At 55.8% G+C, this 27,542-nt stretch overlaps 1 protein-coding gene across 4 annotated transcripts in view; it reads left to right on the forward strand.

Moving 5' to 3' along the window:
- PIK3R5 (phosphoinositide-3-kinase regulatory subunit 5) overlaps positions 1–27,542 on the forward strand; it is an 81,122-nt gene that overhangs the window by 26,279 nt on the left and 27,301 nt on the right. For 3 of the 4 annotated variants that reach the window (XM_068151607.1, XM_068151610.1, XM_068151609.1), the window contains exons 2-5: positions 2,467–2,576; positions 20,938–21,038; positions 22,807–22,875; positions 24,706–24,844. In XM_068151607.1, coding sequence (XP_068007708.1) covers positions 2,480–2,576; positions 20,938–21,038; positions 22,807–22,875; positions 24,706–24,844 — 406 coding nt within the window. In that variant the 5' untranslated portion in view covers positions 2,467–2,479. Of the gene's footprint in view, positions 1–2,466; positions 2,577–20,937; positions 21,039–22,806; positions 22,876–23,776; positions 23,993–24,705; positions 24,845–27,542 lie in introns of those variants that run through there. The other variant, XM_068151611.1, reaches the window with a different exon arrangement.

A 27,542-nucleotide genomic window follows, 5' to 3' on the forward strand; every position in this document is an offset into this window, starting at 1 on the left:
AGCAATTTGGGGTAGCTTGGGGAGCTGTGTGAGTGTGTAGCCTAGGTAGAGGAAGGTGCTGAGCAGGGTGAGAGCAGAGGCCTCCTTGGCACGTGGCTTTTGTGGCCTTGGCAGATTTTCTCTCTCCCTTCCTGGCTGATACAAGGTTGGCATTTGGGAGTGGGATGGTGACCATCCCCAGGGCTGTGGAGGCCAATCCATGCGGAGCACAAGGAGCTTGGGCTCTGCTGTGATCTAATTGGAGATGTCCCTGATGACTGCAGTGAGGTTGGGCAAGATGATCTTGGAGGGTACCTTCCAACCTGATGCAATCCTTGGCTCTCTTCTGTGATTCTTGCTGGATTTTATCATTCTTTTATCTTTCTGCCTTTGTGTTGCCTCTAAGCAAGAGGCAAAGAGTCTGTAGGACAGACCCAGCCCTGTGCTTTGGGACAAGAGACATACACCTGCTCCAGGGTGGCTCCAGATGCCAGGGCTGGCACTGCAGGGGAGAAGGAGGAAATTTCTGCCTGGGCACCTCTTTGATGGCTCACAGGTGGTGTAGGTCTCAGAAGTAAACCTTCTGGGCATATCTGTTCTGATATTCATGGTGTCCCAGACAGATAGATAGCATGGAATCACAGAATGGGTTGGGTTGGAAGGGACCTTCAAGATCATCCAGCCCCAGCCCCCTGCCATGGGCAGGGACACCTCCCACCAGCCCAGGCTGCTCAAGGCCTCCTCCTGCCTGGCCTTGAACCCCTCCAGGGAGGGAGCATCACAGCCTTCCTGGGCAGCCTGTTCCAGTGTCTCACCACTCTCACTGTAGAGAATTTGTTCCTCCTCTCCAGTCTCCATCTGCCCTCTCCCAGCTCAAAGCCATTGCCCCTCTCACTCCAAGCCCTTGTCAAAAATCCCTCTGCAGCCTTCTTGTTGACCCCTTCAGGTGCTGGAAGGCCACTCTAAGGTCTCCCTCAAGCCTTCTCTTCTCCAGTGAACTGGGTGGGATGAAATCTTCCTCCTCTGAGCCTGGTCTCTGTTAGGTCAAGGTTTAGGTTTGCACCCTGAGCCCTGGAGCTGGGGGTGGGGGGTGCCCAGAGCAGTGCTGTGAGGAGGTTGCAGCCACACATGCAATCCCCAGTTTCACAATGTCCTCAGACGTTGGGGCTGAGGTCTCCTCTGTATTTTCCTGCCTTGCCACAAGGGCACATGGACCTTTTCTTCATGTTGGCTGGCTTGGCAGCAAGGGGACAGTGCCAGAGGCTTTCCTGGCTGCTACAAGCTTGGCACTTGGGAGTGGGTTGGTGACCATCACAAGTGGATCTGTCAAGGGCAAGGAGCAGGAGCTGGGGCTCTGCTGTCCCTTTTCCCAGGTTGGAGCAGATGGTCTTGTGAGACCCCTCCCAGCCTGGACTGCTCTAGCACTGCCAGCCCAGGCCATTGCAAGGTGCTGCAGCTGCAGTCTCTGGCAGTGCTGTCTTCGATGGAGGCTAACCCAAGATCACCTCTGTGCCACAGACACCTCAGTGAGGCTTGATCTGTCCCACAGGTGGAAGTCAAGAGAGGGCAGATGTGGCTGCAGCAGCAGGTCATGGGGAGGGTTCCTTGGCCCCACTGCCTCTCATGATTGTGGATGTGTGCAGCTCATTTCCCTGGCCAAGGCTGGGGGCACTGGGGAAGCAGAGGGGAAGATGAGAGCAGAGCAGGGCACGTGGTTGGCTTTGGGACTGGCAAGGGTGGCAGGAGGGAGGCAGGACTGAGGAGGTGTTGCACCAGGAGCATCTCACCTGCTCTGCAGCAGAGATGTGGCAGTGCTCTCTTCCTCCCACTTAACTGGGCTGCATCAAGAGAAGCTGGGCTGCATCAAGAGAAGTGTGGCCAGCAGGGCAAGGGAGGTGATCCTCCCCCTCTGCTCAGCTCTGGGGAGACCCCACCTGGAGTACTGCCTCCAGTTCTGGAGCCCCTATTGCAAGAGGGATCTGGAGGTGCTGGAAGGTGTCCAGAGAAGGGCCACAAGGATGAGCAGAGGGCTGGAGCTGCTCTGCTGTGAGGACAGACTGAAGGAGTTGGGGCTGTTCAGTCTGGAGAGGAGAAGGCTCCGAGGTGACCTCATTGTGGCCTTCCAGGATCTGAAGGGGGCTACAGGAAGGCTGGGGAGGGACTGCTCAGGATCTCAGGGAGTGACAGGACTAGGGGGAATGGAATGAAGCTGGAGGTGGGGAGATTGAGGCTGGAGGTGAGGAGGAAGTTCTTCCCCATGAGAGTGGTGAAGCCCTGGAATGGGTTGTCCAGGGAGGTGGTTGAGGCCCTGTCCCTGGAGGTGTTTAAGCCCAGGCTGGATGAGGCTCTGGCCAGGCTGATGTAGTGTGGGGTGTCCCTGCCCATGGCAGGGGGGTTGGAACTAGATGATCCTTGTGGTCCCTTCCAACCCTGACTGATACTAACTAAGGGCCTGGTGCACAAACTCTCTTCCTTCTTTCCCTTTAGGAGATGAATTAAAATGCAGCACACCACGTGCACGGAGGACAGGATCTACCACGCGCTGGAGAGATGCCTGCATGGCCTTAGCAGAGATGCTGTCTCCAGCAGATGGGCTGGTAGGTGACCTCTTACCAATGACCTACTCCTTCTGTCTCTGCATGAGCTGCCTGGGCACTTGGGTGAGAGAGAACTACTGCTGCTACTGGAAGCCTGGAGGATCTCAGTTGTGGGTTTGGATTGCACCCCCCTAACAAATTTGGAAATTCACCCCAAGGAGTACATTTCCCAGGCTCACAGGAAGTTAGGGGCTGGAAGGGACCTCCAGAGAGCATCAAGTCCAACTCCACTGCCAGAGCAGGACCAGAGAATCCAGCACAGGTCACACAGGAATGCATCCAGACAGGCTCCAGAGAAGGAGACTCCACAACCTCTCTGGCCAGCCTGCTCCAGTTCTCTGGGACCCTCAAAGGGAAGAAGTTCCTCCTCATGCTGAGGTGGAACCTCCTGTGCTGCAGTTTCCATCCATTGCCCCTTGGCCTATCCCAGGGTGCAGCTGAGCAGAGCCTGGCCCCTGCCTCCTGACCCCCAGCCCTCAGCTATTGAGAGACATTGATCAGATCCCTCTCAGCCTTCTCCTCTCCAGACCAAACAGCCCCAGGGCTCTCAGCCTCTCCTCCCCAGGCAGTGCTGCAGTCCCTTCAGCATCCTTGGAGCCCTCCCTTGGACTCTCTCCAGCAGATCCCTGTCCCTCCTGAACTGGGCAGCCCAGCACTGGATGCAATATTCCAGGTGAGGTCTCAGCAGGGCAGAGGAGAGGGGGAGGAGAACCTCCCTGGCTCTGCTGGCCACACTCTTCATGCCCCCCAGGACCCCATTGGCCTTCTTGGCCCCCAGGGCACATTGCTGTCCCATGCTGAGCTCACCAGAAGTTGTCTCCAGCACAGCTAAAGATTGGATCAGGTCTTAATATATTCCCTGCTTAAGACTTAAGACACCTTCCAGCTCCCTCAGCCTCTCTTCACAGGGCTGTGCTCCAGACCCCTCCCCAGCTTTGTTGCCCTTCTCTGGACACCTTCCAGCAGCTCAACATCTTTCCTAAACCAAGGGGCCCAGAACTGGACACAGGACTCAAGGTGTGGCCTAAGCAGTGCTGAGCACAGGGCACAATGACCTCCCTGCTCCTGCTGGCCACACTGTTCCTGATGCAGGCCAGGATGCCATTGGCCTTCTTGGCCCCCTGGGCACACTGCTGGCTCCTGTTCAGCTGCTGTCAATCAGTACCCCCAGGTCCTTTTCTGCCTGGCTGCTCTCAGCCACTTTGACCCCAGCCTGTAGCATTGCCTGGGGTTGCTGTGGCCAATGTGTAGAACCCAGCACTTATAGTCAGCCTTCCTGAGCCTCTTGTTGCAGCAGGAAGATGGACCAAGGTGCTGAACAAGCCACATGAGGTCTTTACACAGCCATAAAGACTCAGCAGAGAAGTTGTGTGTCTTGCTGGTTGCCCATGAGAGCTGGAGAGAGGAGGAGGAGGAGGCTTTGTTCACCACGAGCAAAGGCTCCTTTGTGCAATCAGGCAGCCTTGCCTTGCTTTGATGCACAAAGCCCTCCCTGCTGCATTGTCAGAAGCAAGGGTGGAGATATTGATATCAGCTTCATTTAAATCCACATCAGATACCATGGTGGCCATAAAGATGTGGCCATGTCCAGAGGGATTTGGGATGGTAGAGCAGGAATGAGCAGAGGTCATTGTTGAAGGCCATTTAGAGCTCTCTCCTTCATGCTCACACTTGTGGGCTGCAGTTGGATCTCTCCCAAATCCTCTTGCAGATGAAAGGGATGAAAGCAATTATGGGGGGTTGTCAGATTCTGATTTCCCTTTGTTCTTTCAGCCCTCTCTGCTTTGTTGTTATCACAGAATCATAGAATGGGTTTGGGTTGGAAGGGACCTTAAAGATCATCCAGTTCCAACCCCCCTGCCATGGGCAGGGACACCTCCCACCAGCCCAGGCTGCGCAAGGCCTCATCCAGCCTGGTCTTAAACACTTTCAGGGAGGAGGTCAGCCACAACTTCTCTGGGCAACCTGTGCCAGTGTCTTGCCACCCTCACTGTGCAGAACTTCATTCTAATGTCCAATCTAAATCTGCTCTGCTGTAGTTTCACAGAATCATAGAATCAATAAGGTTGAAAAAGACCTCAGAGATCATCAAGTCCAACCTGTCACCCAACACCTCATGACTAACTAAACCATGACTCCAAGTGCCACATCCAATCCCCTCTTGAACACCTCCAGGGACTGAAGATGCATTGCCTCTTGCCCTCTCCCCACAGGCCACTGTACAAAGTCCCTCCCCAGCTCTCTTGCAGGTCCCTTCAGGAGGGCTGCTGTGACATCTCCCTGGAGCTTTGTTTTCTCCAGGCTGAGCAGCCTCAGCCTCTCAGGCTGTCCCCATGGCAGAGGTACTCCAGTCCTCTGATTATCTTTGTGGCCTCCTCTGGACCCTTGTAGGAGAGGTGCTCCAGCCCTCTGCAAGGTGCATAAACAGCATCCTCCCTGCTGCCAAACACTGGAGTGATCCCTTTCACCTTGCCCATTCCTCACACCCATTGGGAGTGACTCCAGCACACTATGCTCTAGCATCACCTTGGGCCTGCATCAGGAACAGTGTGGCCAGCAGGAGCAGGGAGCTCATCCTGCCCTGTGCTCAGCACTGGTTAGGCCACACCTTGGATCCTGTGTCCAATTCTGGGCTCCTCAGTTTAGGAAAGATGTTGAGCTGCTGGAAGGTGTCCAGAGAAGGGCAACAAAGCTGGGGAGGGGTCTGGAGCACAGCCCTGTGAGGAGAGGCTGAGGGAGCTGGGGTTGCTTAGCCTGGAGAAGAGGAGGCTCAGGGGAGACCTTCTTGCTCTCTCCAACTCCCTGAAGGGAAGTTGCAGGCAGGTGGGGGTTGGTCTCTTCTGCCAGGCAACCAGAAGTAGCAGGTTTGACCAGAATTAACCAGGTTGGAAATGACCTTCAAGATCATCGAGCCCAACCTCTCACCCAGCACCATCTGATCAACTCAAGCATGGCACCAAGTGATTCATCCAGGCTCTTTTTAAACACTTCCAGGGATGGTGACTCCACCACCTCCCTGGGCAGCACATCCCAATGGGCAATCTCTCTGGGAATAATTTCTTCCTAACACCCAGTCTGTACCTCTCCTGGCAGGTACAGGGGACTGTGTCCTCTCCCTCTGTCACAGGTTGTCTGGGGAAGAGACTGACCCACCAGAACAAGAGGACACTGTCTCCAGCTGTGCAGGGGGTAGTTTAGGCTTGATCTTAGGAAAAAGTTCTGCCCAGAGAGATTGCCCATTGGGATGTGCTGCCCAGGGAGGTGGTGGGGCTGCCATCCCTGGAGGTATTTAAGCAAAGCCTGGATGAGGCACTCAGTGCCATGGTCTGGTTGATTAGTTAGGGTTGGGTGACAGGTTGGACTTGATGATCTCGGAGGTCTCTTCCAACCTGGCTGATTCTGTGCATCTGTGGGGGTCTGTCTTGCTTCATGCAGCTATGACCAGAATTCCTGGGTCCTTTTTGGGCTCCCCACATGCTGGGAAAGAGGCCCTGAGGTGTGACCTACATTGCCGGCTCCTGTGCTTGGCAGCGCTGCAGTGAGTGGCCGAAGGAGTCCACCCCTCCAAGGCCTCCATTGTGCAGCCACATAACTCACCTCTTCCTCTCATTACAATCAATCAGTGCCTGTGTCACTCACAGGGCTCTGCCCTCCCCTGATCCCAGCCCCTCAGCGCTGCTGTTTGTCTTTGGGTCGCCTTTGAGCAGGGACTTTGTAGTTTTTGTGGCTCAGTGGCGCAGAGCAGGCTGGGCAGGGCAGGGCTCGGGGGGCTGTGGGCTCTGCTGAAAGCAGCTCTGCTGCCTGCTGCTTCCTTATTCCCAAGGATTCCATTTTTTCCCCCCACTCCTCCCCTCTCTCTACCCTGCTGCTTTTCATGTGGGGTTTGTGGGGCTTGGCAGAGCGACCTGGCATTCCTGGGAGATCTCAGAGGCCTTTCATGCATCAGAAAGTTCTCTTTCATCCCAGCTGTTGGTGCTCTTGCCAAGAGGCTCCAGTGTGACCAGTGAAGCCCAGTTCCACTCACCACTCACTGCTGGATGTGATGTTAATGGCTGTGTTGTGCCCCAGCCCCAGGGTACCCCTCCAGGACAGCCCCCGGGGCGGTGCTGCTTGGGCAGTGCTGTGGCTGCTTCTCCCTGTGGGCTGTCACCTGCTGACTTCTGTTGGGTCTGCATTGCTGAGCTGCTGTTTGACCTCCTGCCTCCTTGCAGGTGGAGTAGGAAGTATGTGTGTGCCAGGACAGGTGAGGGGGGACCTGCTGGAAAGCAGCTCCATGGAGAAGGAGCTGGGAGTGCTGGGGGGCAACAAGTTTCTCATGAGCCAGCAATGTGCCCTCAAGGCCAAGAAGACCAGTGGTCTCCTGGGGTACATGCAGAATGTGGGCAGCAGGTCGAGGGAGGTTCTCCTCCCCCTCTACTCTGACCTAGGGAGGTCACATTTGGAGTCCTGGGGCCAGTTCTGGGCTCTCCAGCTCAAGAGATATAGAGAACTGCTGGAGAGAGTCCAGTGGAAGCTCCAAAGCTGCTGAGGGGCCTGGAGCAGCTCTGGGAGGGGCAAAGGCTGAGAGCCTTAGGGCTGTTGAGCCTGGAGAAGGGCAGCCCGAGAGGGGGGCTGAGCAATGCTCAGCAAGAGCTAAAGGAGCTGTGGGGGGCAAGAGGCTGGGGCCAGACTCTGCTGAGTGGTGCCCAGGGACAGCACAAGGGGCAGTGGGCACAGACTGGAAGCCAGGAGGTTCCATCTGAGCAGGAGGAGAAAGTTGTTTGTTGTGAGGGTGCTGGAGGCCTGGAGCAGGCTGCCCAGAGAGGTTGTGGAGTGTCCTGGTGTGGAGAGCTTCCAAGGCCAGCTGGGCACTGTGCTCCTGGGCAAGCTGCTGTGGGTGCTGGTCTGGGAGCCTGTGTTTTGTTGCTCAGTTGTATGCACAGTTTAGGGAAGATGCAGCAGCATGCCCAGGTGCACCTGCAGCCCTTAGCTCTGTGTCCTGTTGCTTTTCAGAAGCAGAGCAGAAGTATTTTCTTATTCTTCTTCCTTCCTCAAGTTTCCAGCCACCATTTAGTTATGGCTGCCCTGTGATAGGTTCAGGCTGTTCCTCATGGCAGGGCTCTGTTCCTCATGCAGTCAATGCCTCCCTCCATCATCTTCTTCCCTGTGCTGGGTCCTCCTCCTTTCTCATTTTAAACTTCTTGTGTCACTTCAGTTCCCCATTTATCTGCTCCCCCTGTCTCTTCAGCAGTTCCATCCATTAGAGCAGCACACACCACACCACAGCTTTTGGGGCTGAGACCTTGCTAGAATTCTGTTCATTTTCCAGTGATTTAATGCTTCATTTTTAAGTGATGGTTTCACAGGAGGTTGCTTTTTAGTGTGCAGAAGAGAAGACTGAGAGAGGCTCTGATCAATGTCTATCAATAGCTGAGGGCTGGGGGGCAGGAGGCAGGGGCCAGGCTCTGCTCAGTTGCACCCTGGGATAGGACAAGGGGCAATGGATATAAACTCCAGCCCAGGAGGCTCCACCTCAACATGAGGAGGAACTTCTTCCCTGTGAGGGTCCCAGAGCCCTGGAGCAGGCTGCCCAGAGAGGTTGTGGAGTCTCCTTCTCTGGAGCCTTCCCAGCCCTGTCTGGATGTGTTCCTGTGTGACCTGTGCTGGATTCTATGCTCCTGCTCTGGCAGGGAGCTTGGACTCGAAGATCTGCTGAGGTCCCTTCCAACCCCTAACATCCTGGGATCCTGAGCTTCGGAGCTGCTGAGTAGCTGCTTCTGATGCATCCTTTCCCCCCACATAAGTGACTGAATAGCTGAGCTCTGAAGTCAGCAAAGAGAAGTGTGACTGCTCTGACCATCAGATGGGGACAGCCTGGGAGAGTTGGGGCTGTTCAGCCTGGAGAAGAGGCTCCAGGGAGACCTTAGAGCCTGAAGGGGGCTGCAGGAGAGCTGGGGAGGGACTTTGGACAAGGGCTTGTGGTGATGGGATGAAGGACAATGGCATTAAGCTGGAAGAGGGGAGATTGAAGCTGGAGATTGGGAAGAAATTATTTACAGAGAGGATGGTGAGACACTGGCACAGGCTGCCCAGGGAGGCTGTGGATGTCCCCTCCCTGAAGGTGTTCAAGGCCAGGTTGGATGAGGCCTTGAGCTACCTGGGCTGGTGGGAGGTGTCCCTGCTTATGGCAGGGGGTTGGAACTGGATGGTCTTCAAGGTCCCTTCCAGGCTGCTGGAGAGAGATGCTAATGAAATCAGTGAGCTAAAGGAGGAAAACCACTTTGTGTCTTCCCAGTGGGAGGTGAAATGAGTCTGGCTTGGGTCTGCCTTCTGGTGATGCTGAGGATGCTGTACGGTGGAGTTGGAGATGTGAGAGGGGCAGGGAGATGGTGGTGGATGGGGCAGTGTGACAGGGACTGGAGGCTGGCAGTGGATGGAGAGAGGCTGTGGGACAGCCTCAAAGGTGTGAGGGATGGGAAGCAGCTGTCTATACCATGGGGCTGCGTGTGAGTCAGAGAGGATGAAGGATGGTGGTGAGGGAGGAGGGATGGAGGATGGTGGTGAGGGATGAAGGATGGTGGTGAGGGAGGAAGGATGGTGGTGAGGGATGATGGATGGTGGTGAGGGATGAAGGATGGTGGTGAGGGAGGAGATATGGAGAATGGTGGTGAGGGAGGATGGATGGAGGATGGTGGTGAGGGAGGATGGATGAAGCATGGTGGTGAGGGAGGATGGATGGAGGATGGTGGTGAGGGAGGAGGGATGAAGCATGGTGGTGAGGGAGAAGGGATGGAGGATGGTGGTGAGGGAGGAGGGATGAAGGATGGTGGTGAGGGAGGATGGGTGGAGGATGGTGGTGAGGGAGGAGGGATGAAGGTCAATGGTGAGCTGGAGAAGGAGAGGAATGTTCAATGATACCTCTCATGTGGTGTCCAGAGAGGTTCAGCTCCAATGAAAAGGAGCTCAAGGTCCTGCTCATTTGCAGTCAGCTAAATGCCCTCTGGGGAACAACCAGCAGTCTGCTTGGTCACCAAGTAGTGAAATGCAGTGTCTGAAATACTCCAGCTCCAGGTGCAGAGTTGAGGTGTGCTGCTTACTGAACCCTGCCAGTTCTAACCTTTGAACTGCTTTTCTCCAGGCTTGTGCTGGCTTTGTTCCTTGAAATCACTGCCCAGGCTGGGTGGAAGTGCTTGAGATGGCTCCAGCCCTGGGGGGTGCTGCTGTGTCCTGCTCAGAGGGCTTGGGTGTGGACTTGTGGCAGTGTGGGATGCCCCAAGGGGATGCTGTGACCACAGGGCTTTTGCTATCCTGTGTGCATTGCACACCTCCAACTCCCCTAACTCACAAACTGCTGTGAGTTGGGCAGTCCCTTGGAGAATCATAGAATCAACCAGCTTGGAAAAGACCTCAGAGATCATCAAGTCCAAGCTATCACCCAATACCTCCTGACAACTAAACCATGGCACCAAGTGCCACATCCAATCCCCTCTTGAACACCTCCAGGGATGGGGACTCCACCACCTCCCTGGGCAGCACATCCCAATGGCCAGTTACTCTTGCTGGGAAGAACTTTCTCCTCACCTCCAGCCTAAACCTCCCCTGGCACAGCTTGAGACTGTGTCCTCTTGTTCTGGTGCTGCTTGCCTGGCAGAAGAGACCAACCCCCACCTGGCTACAACCTCCCTTCAGGGAGTTGGAGAGAGCAAGAAGGTCTCCCCTGAGCCTCCTCTTCTGCAGGCTAAGCAACCCCAGCTCCCTCAGCCTCTCCTCCCAGGGCTGTGCTCCAGACCCCTCCCCAGCTTTGTTGCCCTTCTCTGGACACCTTCAAGTCTCTCAATGTCCTTCTTAAACTGAGGAGCCCAGAACTGGACACAGGACTCAAGGTGTGGCCTGAGCAGTGCTGAGCACAGGGCAGGATGAGCTCCCTGCTCCTGCTGGCCACACTGTCCCTGATGCAGGCCAGGAGGCCATTGGCCTTCTTGGCCACCTTCTTGTGAAAAAAAAAAAGCAAAGCACCTTCTTGTGGTGAGGAGGAAATGGTGGGGGCAGGAGTGGGGGTGGGCAGGGCGGAAGCAGAGGTATCTGGTTTTCACCCCTGCCGCTGTGGCTGTGCTGAGGGCAGCAGCAGCCGGTGCCCGGCCGGGGGCGGCTGGGGCGTGCGGGGGCTCCGCCGCCTCTCTCCTTTTTCCGACCTGACCCCGGAGGGGAAACCTCAGCCCCCGAGCTCAGGAAGGAGCTGCCTGGGGAGGAAGGCTCTTGGTGTACTTCTCAGAAAAGAAATGGCAAAGCCTCATCCTTCCGAGGCCGCCCACGGGGCTGCTGCTGCTGCCCTCTCCTCCGATAGCCATCGGAGCTGCGCCGCGCCGGGCTCCCTCCGCTCGGGGAGCTTGCTGTCAGCTCTGCCCTGTGCTGGGCACCTGCTCAGAGCTCTGCCACCGGCTTTGCCCTCCCAGAGGGAGGTTTCCCTTTGGGTCTGAGTCATGTTGGGCTCAGTGTAGGATGTGCATCGTGTAGGATGTGCATCGTGTAGGATGTGGCCAGGAGGACCAAGGAGGTGATTGTCCCTCTGGACTCTGCATTGGTGAGGCCACAACTCCAGTATTGTGTTCAGTTTTGGGGCCCTCACTCCAAGGAGGACATGGAGAGGCTGGAGTGTGTCCAGAGAAGGGCAACAAAGCTGGGGAAGGGTCAGGAGAACAGTGCTGGGGAGGAGAGGTAGGGAACTGGGCTTGTTCAGCCTGGAGAATAGGAGGCTGTGGAGAGACTGCATTGCTCTCTCCAGCTCCCTGAAAGGAGGTTGGAGCCAGGTGGGGGTTGGTCTCTTCTCCCAGGTAAGCAGTGAAAGAGCAAGAGGAGAAGGCCTCAAGCTGCATCAGGAGAGTTTTAGGTTGGAAAAATAAATTGACTGAAAGGGTTGTCAGGCATTGGATCAGGCTGCCCAGGGAGGTGGTGGAGTGCCCATCCCTGGAGGTGTTTAAAAGCTGTGTGGATGTGGTGCTTGGGAATATGGATTAGTGGTGGAGTAGGTAGAGCAGGGCTGATGGTTGGACTTGATGATCCTGAAGGTCTTTACCCACCTAAGTGATGCTGTGATTCTGTGCTGGGATGAGCACAGCTTACCCCTGCTTTTGCTGCATGCCAGCATGCCCTGGCCAGGGCTATGATGCGCTCTAGATGTTGCTGGCAGATAAATCTGACTCATTCCCCCTGTACAAACCAAACATAAATAGCAGTGGGTCACTGGTTTAGGAGCAGAACCGGATGGAGGAGTGTGGGAGCAGGCTGGATGTCAGCAGTTTTTCAGCTCTGGGGCTTCCCACTGCCCTGCTGGGAGGTCTCCAGTGCCTCTTGTGACCCACTGAGTAGATTCAGGGGCTGGAAGGTGAAGCCTTGGTTTGTGCCAGCTTCACAAGGTGAATCTTTAAAAGCTGATCTCCCCCTGCAGCTCCTGCATGGGACCTCTCTCCTTTAAGGTACTGAGCAGTTTGTGTGACTTGGCCTCCTGCTTCCCTCAGCCAGAAGGCACCTGCCTGAGCTCTGCAAACCCTTGCTGTGTGCTTAGATGAGTGAGGAGCAGTGCTTCCCCACCAGCACTTGCACAGCTCAATGGAGAGGGGATGACAGGGAGCACAGCTCCTGCTTGCAGTGCTGGCAGAGAGCATCCCTCTGCTTCCTGGGGGGCACATCTCAGGCTGTGTGCTCCCTGCAGATCTGAGGCCTCCCTTTGCATCTCATAGTCAGAATGGACCAAGTTCAAATTCCAGGAGAAAGCCTAGCTGAAGGTTTCTGTGCGGCCCTGGTGTAAATCCTACCCTTGTCCACCCCAGGACAGGGATGGTGGCCAGAGCTGTCTGGTGCTGTTGGCTTTCAGCATACCTGGCGCAGTGCAATGAATCCAGGTTGGACCTCACCTGGAGTACTGTGTACAAGTCTGGAGCCCTCAGTATAGGAAGGACCTGGATCTGATGGAGGGGGTGCAGAGGAGGGCCACAAAAATAATCAGGGGGTTGAAGCAGCTCTGCTACAGGACATGCTGAGGGAGCTGGGGGTGTTCAGCCTGGAGAGGAGAAGGCTCCAGGGAGACCTAATAGCAGCCTGCCAGTACCTGAAAGGGGCTACAGGAAGGATGGAGACTGTGTGCAAAGGCCTGCAGGGACAGGACCAGGGGCAATGGCTTCAAACTAGAGCAGAGCAGACTTAGATTGGGTATCAGGAACAAGTTCTGCACCATGAGGGTGGTGGAACACTGGCACAGGTTGCCCAGGGAGGTGTTTGAGGCCTCATCCCTGGAGATATTCAAGGTGAGGCTCAGTGAGGCTCTGGGCAACCTGATCCAGCTGGGGATGACCCTGCTGACTTCAGGGGAGGTTGGACTGGATGAGCTTTGGAGGTCCCTTCCATCCTGGAGCATTCTATGATTCTGACTCATGCCTCATGCTGCTCTGTCCTGGTGTCCAGTGCTGCTCCTGTGGTATTTGGCCTGCCCTGGCATAGTGTCTCCATTCACCATCACACCAGACCCAGACCAGGTCTGCTGAGATGGAGCAACATCTGCAGGTTAAAACAATCTGTGACTGGTTTTTCACCTGGCTGCAGCCTTTCCCTGGGCTAGGAATAACAGAAGTGCTGCTCTGCAGGTCATAAAGAGTCCTGAGTGCTACCAGTTGTGCCCCAGGTGGGCACAGGACATCTGCAGAGGGATGAAGGGCGGGCAAATACAAGAGGGTAGCTCCTTTATGCTTTTCATATCACTTAGGGCTTTTGTTCCTGCCCTGTGCCCATGAGGAGCATGACCAGCACTGCCCAAATAATTTGTTTAGTCTGGACCCAGGGGATATGGCTGCAGGGATTAACTCTGCTCCCACTGCTTGGCAAGTCGAGGGGGAGGCAATTCCCACCCTGGGTCTGGATCCTCTCCCCTGGCAGATGCCTGGAGGTGCTGGACCTTCTGCTTTGCTGCCTGGCCTTTGTTTATTGTGTGCAGGATTTCCAAGCTGCATTTGTGTTCTTAACACTATTTTTAGGAAGGATGCAGCTGCCTTGGAGTGTCTTTGATTCATGCTTAGCCAAATTTAGGAGCTCAGACTCCAGCAGCTTGCTTCCTCCCAGCATCGTTTGGCTGATCCCCAAAGTGATTCCAGTGCCTTACTGTAACCATGAGCTGAACCTCTTCTGCTTACAGAGGTGTTATGCTGGGCCTGGTCTGCTTACAGAGATGTTATGAGGACAGACTGAAGGAGTTGGGGCTGTTCAGTCTGCAGAAGAGAAGGCTCTGAGGTGACCTCATTGTGGCCTTCCAGTATCTGAAGGGGGCTCCAAGAAAGCTGGGGAGGGACTGCTCAGGATCTCAGGCAGTGATAGGACTAGGGGGAATGGAATGAAGCTGGAGGTGGGGAGATTGAGGCTGGAGGTGAGGAGGAAGTTCTTCCCCATGAGAGTGGTGAAGCCCTGGAATGGGTTGTCCAGGGAGGTGGTTGGGGCCCCATCTCTGGAGGTGTTTAAGCCCAGGCTGGATGAGGCTCTGGCCAGGCTGATGTAGTGTGGGGTGTCCCTGCCCATGGCAGGGGGGTTGGAGCTAGATATCCTTGTGGTCCCTTCCAACCCTGACTGATACTATGATACTATGGAGGTGGACTTGATGATCTTGGAGGTCTCTCCTCACCTTAGTAATCCCATGATTCCAAACCTGGCTGCATCCTTGTGCTTCAGCACACACTTCCTAGAGAAGACCCCAAAACCAGGTCAGGGGACCTCAGATCTGAGTGGTATTTGTGAGACCCTTCCCCTGAGCCCTTGCCCCTGCTACCTGTTCAGCCCCAGCCTCTTCACAGCAGGTTTTGCCCCAGCTCCTTCCCAGGGAAGCAGCTCAGTGCCTCTGCCCTGCCCCGTTCAGCAGAGCCCAGCCCAGCCCAGCCCAGCCCAGCCAGCTGCTGCCGCCGCGATTTCCTCCTCCCTCGCTAGCAGGGAGAGGAAGGAAAGAGCCCACGGGGTGCTGGGTGTTTGCACTTGTGGTTACACTAGTGCAGGAAGTGGTGATCTCCTCACCTGCCCAGGGACCTCGATGGAGCTCAGCTCTCACAGGTCCTGCCCTGCACAGCCAGGCTGCCCCAGGGCAGCTGCAGTGGGGCCAGGCTCTCACACAATCCAGCATGGAAGGGCTAGAAGGGACCTCTGGGGATCAGCCAGTCCAACCCCTTCCTGCTCCAGCAGGGCACCCACAGCAGCTTGCCCAGCAGCACACTGCCCAGCTGGGCTTGGAAGCTCTCCACACCAGGAGACTCCACAACCTCTCTGGGCAGCCTGCTCCAGGCCTCCAGCACCCTCACAACAAACAACTTTCTCCTCCTGCTCAGGTGGAACCTCCTGGCTTCCAGTCTGTGCCCACTGCCCCTTGTGCTGTCCCTGGGCACCACTCAGCAGAGTCTGGCCCCAGCCTCTTGCCCCCCACAGCTCCTTTAGCTCTTGCTGAGCATTGCTCAGCTCCCCTCTGGGGCTGCTCTTCTGCAGGCTCTCAGCCCCAGGGCTCTCAGCCTTTGCTCCTCCCAGAGCTGCTCCAGGCCCCTCAGCATCTTTGCAGCCTCCCCTGGACTCTCTCCAGCAGTTCCCTGTCTCTCCTGAACTGGGGAGCCCAGAACTAGCACCAGGACTCCAAATATGGCCTCATCAAGATTAGAAGGGGAGGAGAACCTCCCTTGACCTGCTGCTGACACTCTTTTTCATGCAGCCCAGGACACCATTGGCCTTCCTGGCCACAAGAGCACATTGCTGGCTCATGGGGAACGTCTTGTCCATCAGCACTACCACTACCTAAGCTATGCTAAGCTGAGCCATGGCTTTGTGCTTTTGTGCTGGCTTATGGAAGAGGCTCAGAGGAAACCTGGAGCATCACTGAACTGCCAGCTCACCATGGCTGTGTCCTCACTGACAGGTTGTGGTTTGGGTATCAGCAAACCCAGCAAGATGCCAGGGGTACCAGAGGCCAATTAAGAGTTGCAGATGTAATTAGCATCAACTCAGGCTCTGCTGGGTGATGCCCAATGCCAGCACAAGGGGCAGTGGTGGAAGCTGAAGCAGAGGAAGTGCCATGGAAACAGGAGGAAGAATTATTTCCCTGTGAGGGTGCCAGAGCCCTGGAGCAGGCTGCCCAGGGGGGTTGTGGAGTCTCCCTCTCTGGAGATATTCAAACCCCACCTGGATGTGTTCCTGTGGGACCTGCTCTAGGTGCTCCTGCTCTGGCAGGGGGGTTGGACTGGATGAGCTTTCGAGGTCCCTTCCAACCCCTAACATTCTCTGATTCTGTCCCTCTGAGAATCTTGGAAACTTCCCAGCAGGATCCTTCCCTGCTGGATGTTGATTCATTGGAAGTAAAAAGCTGTGTGGCAGCTGAGGGCTTTCTCTTGCCTTGTTAATCAACTGCAAGTGAGGCATAAAGCCACAGGGGCAGTGTCTGTCCTGGAGAGCAAATCATAGAATCACAGAATTGTCAGGGCTGGAAGGGACCTCAAGGCTCAGCCAGTTCCAAGCCCCCTGCCATGGGCAGGGACACCTCACACCACAGCAGGTTGCTCACAGCCACCTCCAGCCTGGCTGCAAACACCTCCAGGCAGGAGGCTTCCACCACCTCCCTGGGCAACCTGTGCCAGGCTCTCACCACCCTCCTGGGGAAGAACTTCTTCCTCACATCCAATCTGCATCTCCCATTTCTAGTTTTGCTCCATCCCCCCCAGTCCTATCACTCCCTGACACCACATCCTGTTTAGCCTGGAGAAGAGGAAGGCTCAGGGGAGACCTTCTTGCTCTCTCCAACTCCCTGAAGGGAGGCTGTAGCCAGGAGGGGGTTGGTCTCTTCTCCCAGGCACCCCAGCACCAGAATGAGAGAACACAGTCTCTGGCTGTGCCAGGGGAGGTTTAGGCTGGAGGTGAGGAGAAAGTTCTTCACAGAGCGAGTTCTTCACAGAGCGAGCCACTGGGATGTGCTGGCCAGGGAGGTGGTGGAGTCCCATCCCTGGAGGTGTTCAAGAGGGGATTGGATGTGGCACTTGGAGCCATGGTTTAGTAGTCAGGAGGTGTTGGGTGACAGGTTGGGCTTGATGATCTTTGAGGTCTCTTCCAACCTTATTGATTCTATGATTCTATGAATGCCCACCCTGGAGGTGTTTAAAAGCTGCAGAGATGTGGTGCTGAGCCCCAGCCCTTGGTGCTGAGCCCCAGCCTTGGGGGAGCTGAAGTAAGGCTGGCCTGGGTGATCTGAAAGGGCTTTGCCCTCCGAAGCGGTTCTGTGATTCTGTGCCAAGAGCTCTGGCTGGCAGGGTGCTGATGTCAGGCTCCATCTTCAGGCTGTGGGGGCACCTCAGGTGTGGGGCAGCTGGAGGGGGTTGGATGTGTGCCTGATGGGGAGCTGCAGTTTGCAGTGTTCCACTGAGTTATGGTTGGGTTGGTGCAGCTGGGGCATTGGAGTTCCTCCCAGAAAGAGAGGTGGTGGAGTTGTTTAGGAAGAGCCTGGATGAGGCACTTGGTGCCATGGTTTAGTTGCATCAGATGGTGTTGGGTGATAGGGTGGACTGGATGATCTCAAAGGTCTTTTCCAACCTGGTTAATTCTCTTCTCTTCTCTTCTCTTCTCTTCTCTTCTCTTCTCTCTCTTCTCTTCTCTTCTCTTCTCTTCTCTTCTCTTCTCTTCTCTCTTTCTCTTCTCTTCCTCTTCTCTTCTCTTCTCTTCTCTTCTCTTCTCTTCTCTTCTCTTCTCTTCCTCTTCTCTTCTTTCTTCCCTTCCTTCCCTTCCCTTCCCTTCCCTTCCCTTCCCTTCCCTTCCCTTCCCTTCCTTCCCTTCCCTTCCCTTCCCTTCCCTTCCCTTCCCTTCCCTTCCCTTCCCTTCCCTTCCCTTCCCTTCCCTTCCTTCCCTTCCCTTCCCTTCCCTTCCCTTCCCTTCCCTTCCCTTCCCTTCCCTCCCTTCCCTTCCCTTCCCTTCCCTTCCCTTCCCTTCCCTTCCCTTCCCTTCCCTTCCCTTCCCTTTCCCTTCCCTTCCCTTCCCTTCCCTTCCTTCCCTTCCCTTCCCTTCCCTTCCCTTCCCTTTCCCTTCCCTTCCCTTCCCTTCCCTTCCCTTCCCTTCCTTCCCTTCCCTTCCCTTCCCTTCCCTTCCCTTCCCTTCCCTTCCCTTCCCTTCCCTTCCCTTCCCTTCCCTTCCCTTCCCTTCCCTTCCCTTCCCTTCCCTTCCCTTCCCTTCCCTTCCCTTCCCTTCCCTTCCCTTCCCTTCCCTTCCCCTTCCCTTCCCTTCCCCTTCCCTCTTCCCTTCCCTTCCCTTCCCTTCCCTTCCCTTCCCTTCCCTTCCCTTCCCTTCCCTTCCCTTCCCTTCCCTTCTTTGCTTTTGGACTTCACCCATGAGCTTGGAAGGGACTCCATGGCAGCCCCCCCTGAACTGTGCCATGGGCTGCAGCCAAACTGGGCGATGTTTGTGCTACCTCAGCTCCTGGTGCAACAATCCATGGCAGTGCAGGAAAGGGGAGATGCCTAGCTGGACCCTCCTCAGCTACTTGCTGCTTGAAAACATCCCCACAGCTTTTCCCCACAGGGCTGTGTGCCCAGGTCCCTGGGAGGAGAGGGAAGGGGAGCAGGATGCTGCTGCTGCTGCTGCTGCTCCCCTCCTTGGTCTGTAGATCCTGGTCCTGCAGAGCCAAGCACCTCCTCCTCCTCCCCTGGGAGGCAAAGCTGGGATGAATGGAACCTTAGCACAGATCATTTCCTCTATGACCATCTGGGAGGTGGCTCTGACAGCCAAGAAAAGCAGCAGCCTCGGGAAACACCTTGGGCCATTGTCACCGCTCTGGTCCCAGCAGTGAGAGGCAGATGCCTGGGCATGGAGGACAGGGGGGTTTCAGCCAGCTGGGGTGAAGGACCCTTCCTCCCTCAACCTGCCCAATCTCCTCCTGGGGTTTTAATACATGTAATGAACATGTAATGATGCTAAGAGATGGGGAAAGAAAAGGAGGTCAGGCCTACAGTGATGATGGAGGGCACCAAGCTGGGGAAGGGTCTGGAGAAGAGGGCTGGTGAGCAGCAGCTGAGAGAGCTGGGGGTGTTCCAGCCTGGAGAAGAGGAGGCTGAGAGGAGACCTCATTGCTCTCTGCAGCTGCCAGAGAGGAGGTTGGAGCCAGGTGGAGGTTGTTCTCTTCTCCCTGGCAAAAAGTGATAGAAAATAGCCTCAAGTTGTACCAGGGGGAGGCTTAGGTTGGACATTAGAAGAAACTTCTTCCCTGAAAGGGCTCTCAAAAGCTGGCACAGGCTGCCCAGGGAGGTGGATGAATGGGCCCTCTCAAGTTAAGAAGGATATTGAGCATGTCCAGAGAAGGGCAACAAAGCTGGGAGGGGTCTGGAGCACAGCCCTGTGAGGAGAGGCTGAGGGAGCTGGGGTTGCTGAGCCTGCAGAAGAGGAGGCTCAGGGGAGACCTTCTTGCTCTCTCCAGCTCCCTGAAGGGAGGCTGTAGCCAGGTGGGGATTGTTGCCAGGGCATGAAGCCACTTTGTCTCAAGGCTCCACACTATCTGCACTAACACAACCAAATACTCATTCATTGCCATCTCATCTTTAACTTGCTCAGCTTCCACACTTCACCAGATCTGTTATAAGGTCCTAAACCAGGCTCTCTGTCTGTCACACTGCAGTCTGAACGTGACCAATCTTTCAATTGATATTGAAAGGGATGGGGGGAAGGATGGAGGTAAAAGAGCTGCCCTGGAGCACTGCAGGCAGGAGAATGCAAGCAGCATGCACACACTGTGACATCATTTGTGCCTTGCATTTCTATGGGCTCTGTAAATGAACAGCTGCAACAGTAGCTGCAGCAAGAGAAGTAAAGTTTAGGCTGGAGGTGAGGAGAAAGGAGAGAGTTGTTAGCCACTGGGATGTGCTGCCCAAGGAGGTGGTGGAGTCCCCATCCCTGGAGGTGTTTCAAGAGGGGATTGGATGTGGCACTTGGAGCCATGGTTTGGTTGTCAGGAGGTGTTGGGTGACAGGTTGGACTTGATGATCTCTGAGGTCTTTTCCAACCTGGTTAATCCTATCATTCTATGAATGCCCACCCCTGGAGGTGTTAAAATGATGCAGAGACATGGTGCTGAGCCCCAGCCCTGGTGCTGAGCCCCAGCCTTGAGGGAGCTGGAGTAAGGCTGGCCTGGGTGATCTGAAAGGGCTTTGGACTCCACGGCGGTTCTGTGATTCTGTGCCATGAGCTCTGGCTGGCAGGGTGCTGATGTCAGGCTCCATCTTCAGGCTGTGGGGGACACCTCAGGTGTGGGGCAGCTGGAGGGGGTTGGATGTGTGCCTGATGGGGAGCTGCAGTTTGCAGTGTTCCACTGAGTTATGGTTGGGTTGGTGCAGCTGGGGCATTGGAGCCCGGGGGCAGCAGGGCAAGGGGTGGATCTCCTGTGCTTGGGCAGAGTTAAGGTGGACATCCATCTATGCCAAGTGCATTCTGGAGTGCATTAAGAGTGTGGCCAGCAGATCCAGGGAGGTTCTCCTCCCCCTCTCCTCTGCCCTGGTGAGACCTCACCTGGAATATCCTGTTCTGGGCTCCCCAGTTCAGGAGGGACAGGGATCTGCTGGAGAGAGTCCAAGGGAGAGCTCCAAGGCTGCTGAAGGGACTGCAGCACTGCCTGGGGAGGAGAGGCTGAGAGCCCTGGGGCTGTTTAGTCTAGAGAGAAGAAGACTGAGAGGGATCTGATCAATGTCTATCAATAGCTGAGGGCTGGGGTCAGGAGGCAGGGGCCAGCTCTGCTCAGCTGCACCCTGGGAGAGGACAAGGGGCAATGGATGGAAACTCCAGCCCAGGAGGTTCCACCTCAAGATGAGGAGGAACTTCTTCCCTGTGAGGGTCCCAGAGGCCTGGAGCAGGCTGCCCAGAGAGGTTGTGGAGTCTCCTTCTCTGGAGCCTTCCCAGCCCTGTCTGGATGTGTTCCTGTGTGACCTGTGCTGGATTCTATGCTCCTGCTCTGGCAGAGGGGTTGGATTTGAAGATCTCTGGAGGTCCCTTCCAACACCCATAACATCTTGTGATCCTTCCTGCCTCTGCAGCAGGCATGCAGCCATGCAGGCACCTCAGCAACTCTGTCTCCATGGGGGAGAGGATGCAGCCTGAGAGCTCAGGGCTGCATGAGCAAGAGCACAAAGGTGCTCAGGTACAGAGTGATGCTGCTGAGATAAGGAACACTTGATGAGATAAGGAACACTTACCGAGATTAAATCTGCCCAGAACAAGAGTGGGAGGTTCTTCCTTCTGCTGTGGCCTGACACAGGTGGTGAACACCTTCTCCCTGACCCCTTCCCATTGTTCATCCCTCCTGTGAGCTTCTTGAAGGTGTGTGTGAGTGATGGTTTCTGTCTCCTCACAGCTGGGCTGTGCCTGAACTGCTGGAGCCTGCAGGAGCTGGTGAGCCGAGACGCCAGCAACTACCTCATCCTTGTGGAGAAGATCCTCAGCAAGGCCAAAGAGGTGAGTCAAGGGCTGCTGAGAGGAGGGCTGTGGGCTTTGAGATGGTGTCAGCCCCAGAACTTGCTCAAAGTGGAGTTTTGCAGAGCCTGATGGCTGATTTGGGGTTGTGGTAAGGTGTAGCTGGAGCACCAGAGCTCTGGCTTGGGCGATGCTGGGTCAGCAGCTGTGAATCTCATATCAGGGAATCACAGAATCATTCAGGATGGCAAAGACCCCTGGGACCATCAAATCCAACCATTAGAATAGAATAGAATTAACCAGGCTGGAAAAGACCTCAAGTCCAACCTATCACCCAGCACCATCTGATCAACTAAACCATGGCACCAAGAGCCTCAGCCAGGCTCTTCCTAAACACCTCCAGGGATGGGGACTCCACCACCTCCCTGGGCAGCACATCCCAATGGCCAATCTCTCTTGCTGGGAAGAACTTCTTCCTAACCTCCAGCCTAAACCTCCCCTGGCACACCTTCAGACTGTGTCCTCTTGTTCTGGTGCTGGCTGCCTGGGAGAAGAGACCAACCCCCACCTGGCTACAACCTCCCTTCAGGGAGTTGCAGAGAGCAAGAAGGTCTCCCCTGAGCCTCCTCTTCTCCAGGCTAAGCAACCCCAGCTCCCTCAGCCTCTCCTCACAGGGCTGTGCTCCAGACCCCTCCCCAGCCTCATTGCCCTTCTCTGGACACCTTCCAGCAACTCCTACTCTGCAAGGGTCACCCCTAAACCATAGCCCCAAGCACCACATCCAAGCCACCTTTAAACACATCCAGGGCTGGGGTCTCCAACACCTCTCTGGGCAGCTTGTGCCAGAGTCTGAGTACTCTTTTTGTGGATAAAAATATTTCCTAATGCCCAGTCTAAACCTCCTCTCCTGCAGTTGGAGGCAGGACTGCACTTCCATGGGGAAGGGCTTTGGTTTCCCAAGTGCTGCTTGGGGCCACGTGGGGCTGGTCCAGATGAAACTGCTGCTCAGATGAGAATGGCCTGCCCCAGACCTTCCTCCTGTGTGCACTGGGAGCTGCTAGGCCAAATCAGAGCAAATTGAAGGTTTCCTGTTGTTTTTGGATGGAAACTTTGCTGTGGCTGTGCCAAGCTTCCTGCTGAGCCAGGAGTGGAGCTCTGCAGCTCTCCTGTAACCTGCTTGAAGCACTGCAAGGCCACCAGAAGGTCTCCCTGGAGCCTTCTCCTCTCCAGGCTGCCCAAGGCCAACTCTCTCAGCCTGGCCTCACAGCAGAGGGCTTCCAGCCCTGCCAGCATTGCTGTGGCCTCCTCTGGCCCTGCTCCAACAGCTCCTTGGCTGTGCTGTGCTGAGGACTCCAGAGCTGCCCCAGCACTGCAGGGAGGTCTGAGCAGAGCTCAGCAGAGGGGCAGAATCCCCTCCCTGCCCCTGCTGCCTACACTGCTGGGGATCAGCCCAGGGGACAGGCTGGGGCTGGCAGCACTCAGTGCCAGCTCAGTGTTGAGCTTCTCATCAACCAGCACCCCCAAATCCTTCTCTTCTTTGCAAGTCTGGAAGGATCAGAGGGCTGGAAGCGTGGCCACATCTGGTGAGGGTGAAGGCAGAGCAGCAGCCTGCTGCCTTTCCCAGCAGCAGTGTCCCTGGGGCTTCAGGGGTTATTCTCCCATGGAGATGATGGAATCTGCTGGGGATGGTGGGGATTGGGTGCTTGGCTGCACTGCTGGGGACTCTTCTGCTACTTCCAATGCTGCTTTTGGGTAAGACTCATGGCAGGCAGCCCAGCTCACCCTTCTGCCCTCGGGCTGTCTCCTACAGGTGCAGGAGAAGTGTGACTACGCTCTGGTAACGCCCCTGGCTCTGCTCTTCTACTCTGCTGTCCTGTGTGTAAGTCCTGAGGCTGCTGCACTGAGCCTGCCCCCAGCCCCTGGGCAGGCACAGGGCTCTGGAGCCATGCAGAAGTCTCACTGAAGTAGGGGTGGCTTTCATCTGCAACCCCATGGTCTGCTTTGAGCAGCTCATCTCCACAAAGGATCCTCTGGAAGTCCTTAGGGTTTGAGACCAGAAATCACTGCACAAGCTGAGAGAGGAAAAGAAAGGATCCCAAGCTCACAGGATGTTAGGGGTTGGAAGACACCTCCAGAGATCATTTATTCCAAGCCCCCTGCCAGAGCAGGACCATAGAATCCAGCACAGGTCACACAGGAACACATCCAGACAGGGCTGGAAAGGCTCCAGAGAAGGAGACTCCACAACCTCTCTGGGCAGCCTGCTCCAGGCCTCTGGGACCCTCACAGGGAAGAAGTTCCTCCTCATGTTGAGGTGGAGCCTCCTGGGCTGGAGTTTCCATCCATTGCTCCTTGGCCTATCCCAGGGTGCAGCTGAGCAGAGCCTGGCCCCTGCCTCCTGACCCCCAGCCCTCAGCTATTGAGAGACATTGATCAGATCCCTCTCAGTCTTCTCTCCAGACTGAACAACCCCAGGGCTCTCAGCCTCTCCTCCCCAGGCAGTGCTGCAGTCCCTTCAGCATCCTTGGAGCCCTCCCCTGGACTCTCTCCAGCAGATCCCTGTCCCTCCTGAACTGGGGAGCCCAGCACTGGATGCAATATTCCAGGTGGGGCCTCAGCAGGGCAGGGGAGAGGGGGAGGAGAACCTCCCTGGATCAATCTGCTGGCCACACTCTTAATGCCCCCCAGGATGGAGCTTCAGTGGGTTTAAGCTTTTTCTTTCAAGGTGGGCTAATGAGGAAAGGAGATGGATAATGTCTCTGTGCAGAGGAGGCACTCTTTGGTCCTCACCCTGTGCACAATAGGTAGGCAGCAGTAATGCAAAGGAGCAGAGCCTTCACAGGAAGCACTTTTTATGTTTTCATTATTATTAGCACAATGCAGCATTATCCCCAGGAAATCATTGCTGCCAGCTCCTGCAAAGCACAGCCTGGGAGGCCTCTCATCCCTGTGCATCTGGACCTGGGGAAATGAAGTTCATAGAGAGGCTCTGGCATGTGAGTCACAGCCAGGAGCTGGGGAAGGTAGACCTTTGTCTGAGCTGTGCCCAGTGGAGAATCATAGAATTGTTTGAGTTTGAAAAGGCCTCCAAGATCATCCAGTTCAACCAGCAACCCAGCAGCACCATGGCCACTAAACCATGGCACTTGGGGCCACAGGTTTCTGGAACCCCTCCAGGGCTGGGGACTCCACCACCTCCCTGGGCAGCCTCTGCCAATCCCTGACCCCTCTTGCAGCAAAGACATTTTTCCTCATCTCTAATCTAACCCTCCCCTAGCACAATTTCAGGCAAGTTCCTCTCCTTCCATCACCTGAGACTAGGGAGGGGAGACCAACCCCCTCCTCACTCCAACCTCCCGTCAGGGAGCTGCAGAGATCCATGAGGTCTCCCCTCAGCCTCCTCTTCTTCACACTGAACACCCCCAGCTCCCTCAGCTGCTCCTCCCCAGCCCTGTTCTCCAGACCCTTCCCCAGCTTCATTGCTCTTCTCTGGACATGCTCCAGGCCCTCAATGTCCTTCTTGGAGTGAGGGGCCCAAGTGAGGGATCCCTTGACCCTTCCTTGTGAGAGGATGAGCTGCCATGGGGTGACCCTCTGCTCCAGTCCACTTGTCCTCCTCCCACTCCCAACCTAGACCCTCAGATATTCCATGGCACTTAGGGCCTGTGTCCTTGCTCCCTTTGTAACCATGTCTGCCCATCTCACACAGGCTCCCCACTTCCCACCAGACTCTGACCTGCTCCTGAAAGCTGCCAGTGTCTACCACAGCTTCCTGACCTGGCCTGTGCCCTACTGTGACATCTTCCGTGAGCTGCTCACCCTCATCAGCAACGAGCTGAAGGCCCCTGGTAAGTGCCCCTGCCCTGCCCTGCCCTGCCCTGCCCTGCCCTGCCCTGCCCTGGGCTCCTCTTGTGCACCCCCCCAAAATTACCTGCTGCTCCCAAGACTTTCCTGTGCCAGTCCCTGACCACTCTTGCAGCCAAGACATTTTTCCTCCTCTCCAACGTAACCCTCCCCTGGCTCAATGTCAGGCCAGCTCCTCTCCTTCCATCCCCTGAGACTAGGGAGAGGAAACCAACCCCCACCTCACTCCAACTTCCTCTCAGGGAGCTGTAGAGAGCAATGAGGTTCCCCTCAGCCCCTCTCCCCAAACCACCTGCTGCTCCCAAGACTTTGCTGGTGTTGCTACCTCATGCTCCATGCCATGGATCCCTCTAGCAGGGTGTCCACACTTACCTTGGGCATCCCAAGAGTGGATGTCAGGAAGAAATTCTTCATAGAGAGGGTGATTGGCCATTGGGATGTGCTGCCTGGGGAGGTGGTGGGGTCACCATCATTGGAGGTGTTCAGGAGGAGACTGGATGGGGTGCTTGGTGCCATGGTTTAGCTGATTAGATGGTGTTGGGTGACAGGTTGCACTTGATGATCTTGAAGGTCTCTTCCAACCTGGTTAATTCTATTCTATTCTATTCTATTCTATTCTATTCTATTCTATTCTATTCTATTCTATTCTATTCTATTCTATTCTATTCTATTCTATTCTATTCTATTCTATTCTATCCCATTCCATTCCATTCCATTCCATTCCATTCCATTCCATTCCATTCCATTCCATTCCATTCCATTCCTCAGCTTTGCCAGGAGGTGAGGACCTCTTGGCTGCAAAAGTTGGGGCTGGAGAAGAGAGGCTCCAAGGAGAGAGAAGGCTCCAAGGAGACCTCAGAGCAGCTTTCCAGTACCTGAAGGGAGCTGCAGGAGAGCTGGGGATAGACTTTGGACTAGGGCTAGGAGTGACAGGATGAGGAACAATGGCTTTGAGCTGGGAGAGGAGAGATTGAGACTGGAGGTGAGGAAGAAATTGTTTCCAGTGAGGGTGGTGAGACACTGGCACAGGCTGCCCAGGGAGGCTGTGGGTGCTCCCTCCCTGGAGGTGTTCAAGGCCAGGCTGGATGAGGCCTTGAGCAGCCTGGGCTGGTGGGAGGTGTCCCTGCCCATGGCAGGGGGTTGGAACTGGCTGATCTTTAAGGTCCCTTCCAAACCATTCCCTGATTCTATGACCTCTGCCCTCCCTCCTCTGAATGCTTTTCCTTGGTGGTCCAAGGTAGGATGAGACCAAACTCCCCCTGAGGAGCAGGGCTGCATTTCTGGTGGCTGCCTGGGGTGGAGGGTGGTGGCAGCATCCCAGGGGCCTTCCAGCTCTGCACCAGTGTGAATCACCAGAATGTGTAGCTACTCCCTGGCTGCCTTCCAGTCTGGTGGAGTCTTTTCCACGGCAGAGCACGTGCTGGCTGCTCCTGGCCAGCCCTGGCCTTTGTGTGAGGTGCTGAGTGTGAGCTGCTCAGTGGTGTGTCTGGGGGGATCACAGTGGCTCCATTCATCAGCATCCAGGTGGCTGGAGCTGCCGAGCGTGGAGGCTTCCCCAGGGCTGAGGGACTCCCTGGCTCTTTCTTTACAGCCCAGACACACTACCTTGTGACATGGCTTTGGGCACATCCAGCAGGAGCAGCAGTGCTCCTCTTAATTAAGGACTCTTCCCAGATGTCCTGTTGTTCCCACTGGAGCAGCTCTTCCAATTATTTCTGAGAGACTCTTGTTTGCTAACCTCCTCATCCCCCGGTGGCCTGCCCAGAGCTGGTAGCACACAGAGCAGATCTCAGCCCTTGCTTGATCCTCTGCAGGGCCATGGCAGCAGGACTGGCTCTGAGAGGCCTTGCATGGGTATGTAGGCTGGAGCTGAAGCTGGAGGTGCTTCCACACAGCCTCAGACCAGGCAACTGCTTTGGAAAGCCCCCAGGGGGGGGTGTGAAACACAGTCTGCATCATGGCAGCAATGCCCTGCTGAGAGCATAGAAAGGGTTGGGTTGGAAGGGACCTTAAAGTTCCAACTCCCCTGCCATGGGCAAGGACACTTCCCACCAGCCCAGGTGACTCAAGGCCTCATCCAACCAGGCCTTTACACTTCCAAGGAGAGGGCAGCCACAGCTTCCCTGGGCAACCTGTTCCAGTGTCTCCCCACCCCTGGAGGAAGCAGAGACATCCCTGACTAGATCAGCAGAGCTGAACCTCTCTTTCTGATGGGAGGTTGGAGATGCAGGTGGAATGAAAGAGGCTGTCAAAGGAATAAAGAAAGTATTAGCCTCCCCCAAACCCTCTGCACTTTTGGCACTGGACTTGCTGCTTTACCCTCAGCTCAAGTGGCAAGGTCTGGCTGGGCTGCATCCAGCCTCCAGCTCAGATCTGCAGGGCCAGCATGGACATGGAGGTGCTCATCACAGAATCACAGAACACTAGGGGCTGGAAGGGAGCTCCAGAGCTCATGCAGTCCAACCCCCCTGCCAGAGCAGCATCACCCAGGGCAGGCTGCACAGGAAGGCATCCAGGTGGGGTTGGAAAGGCTCCAGGGAAGGAGACTCCACAACCCCCCTGGGCAGCCTGCTCCAGGGCTCTGGCACCCTCACTGGAAAGTTTCTCCTCATGTTGAGCTGAAAACTCCTCTGTTCCAGTTTGTATCCATTGGTCCTCCTCTTGTTCCTGTGCACCACCCAA

Source organism: Melanerpes formicivorus, unplaced genomic scaffold (genome assembly GCF_026170545.1).
Source record: "Melanerpes formicivorus ecotype bairdi unplaced genomic scaffold, bMelFor1.0.p_v2 SCAF_21, whole genome shotgun sequence".
Lineage (NCBI taxonomy): Eukaryota > Metazoa > Chordata > Aves > Piciformes > Picidae > Melanerpes > Melanerpes formicivorus.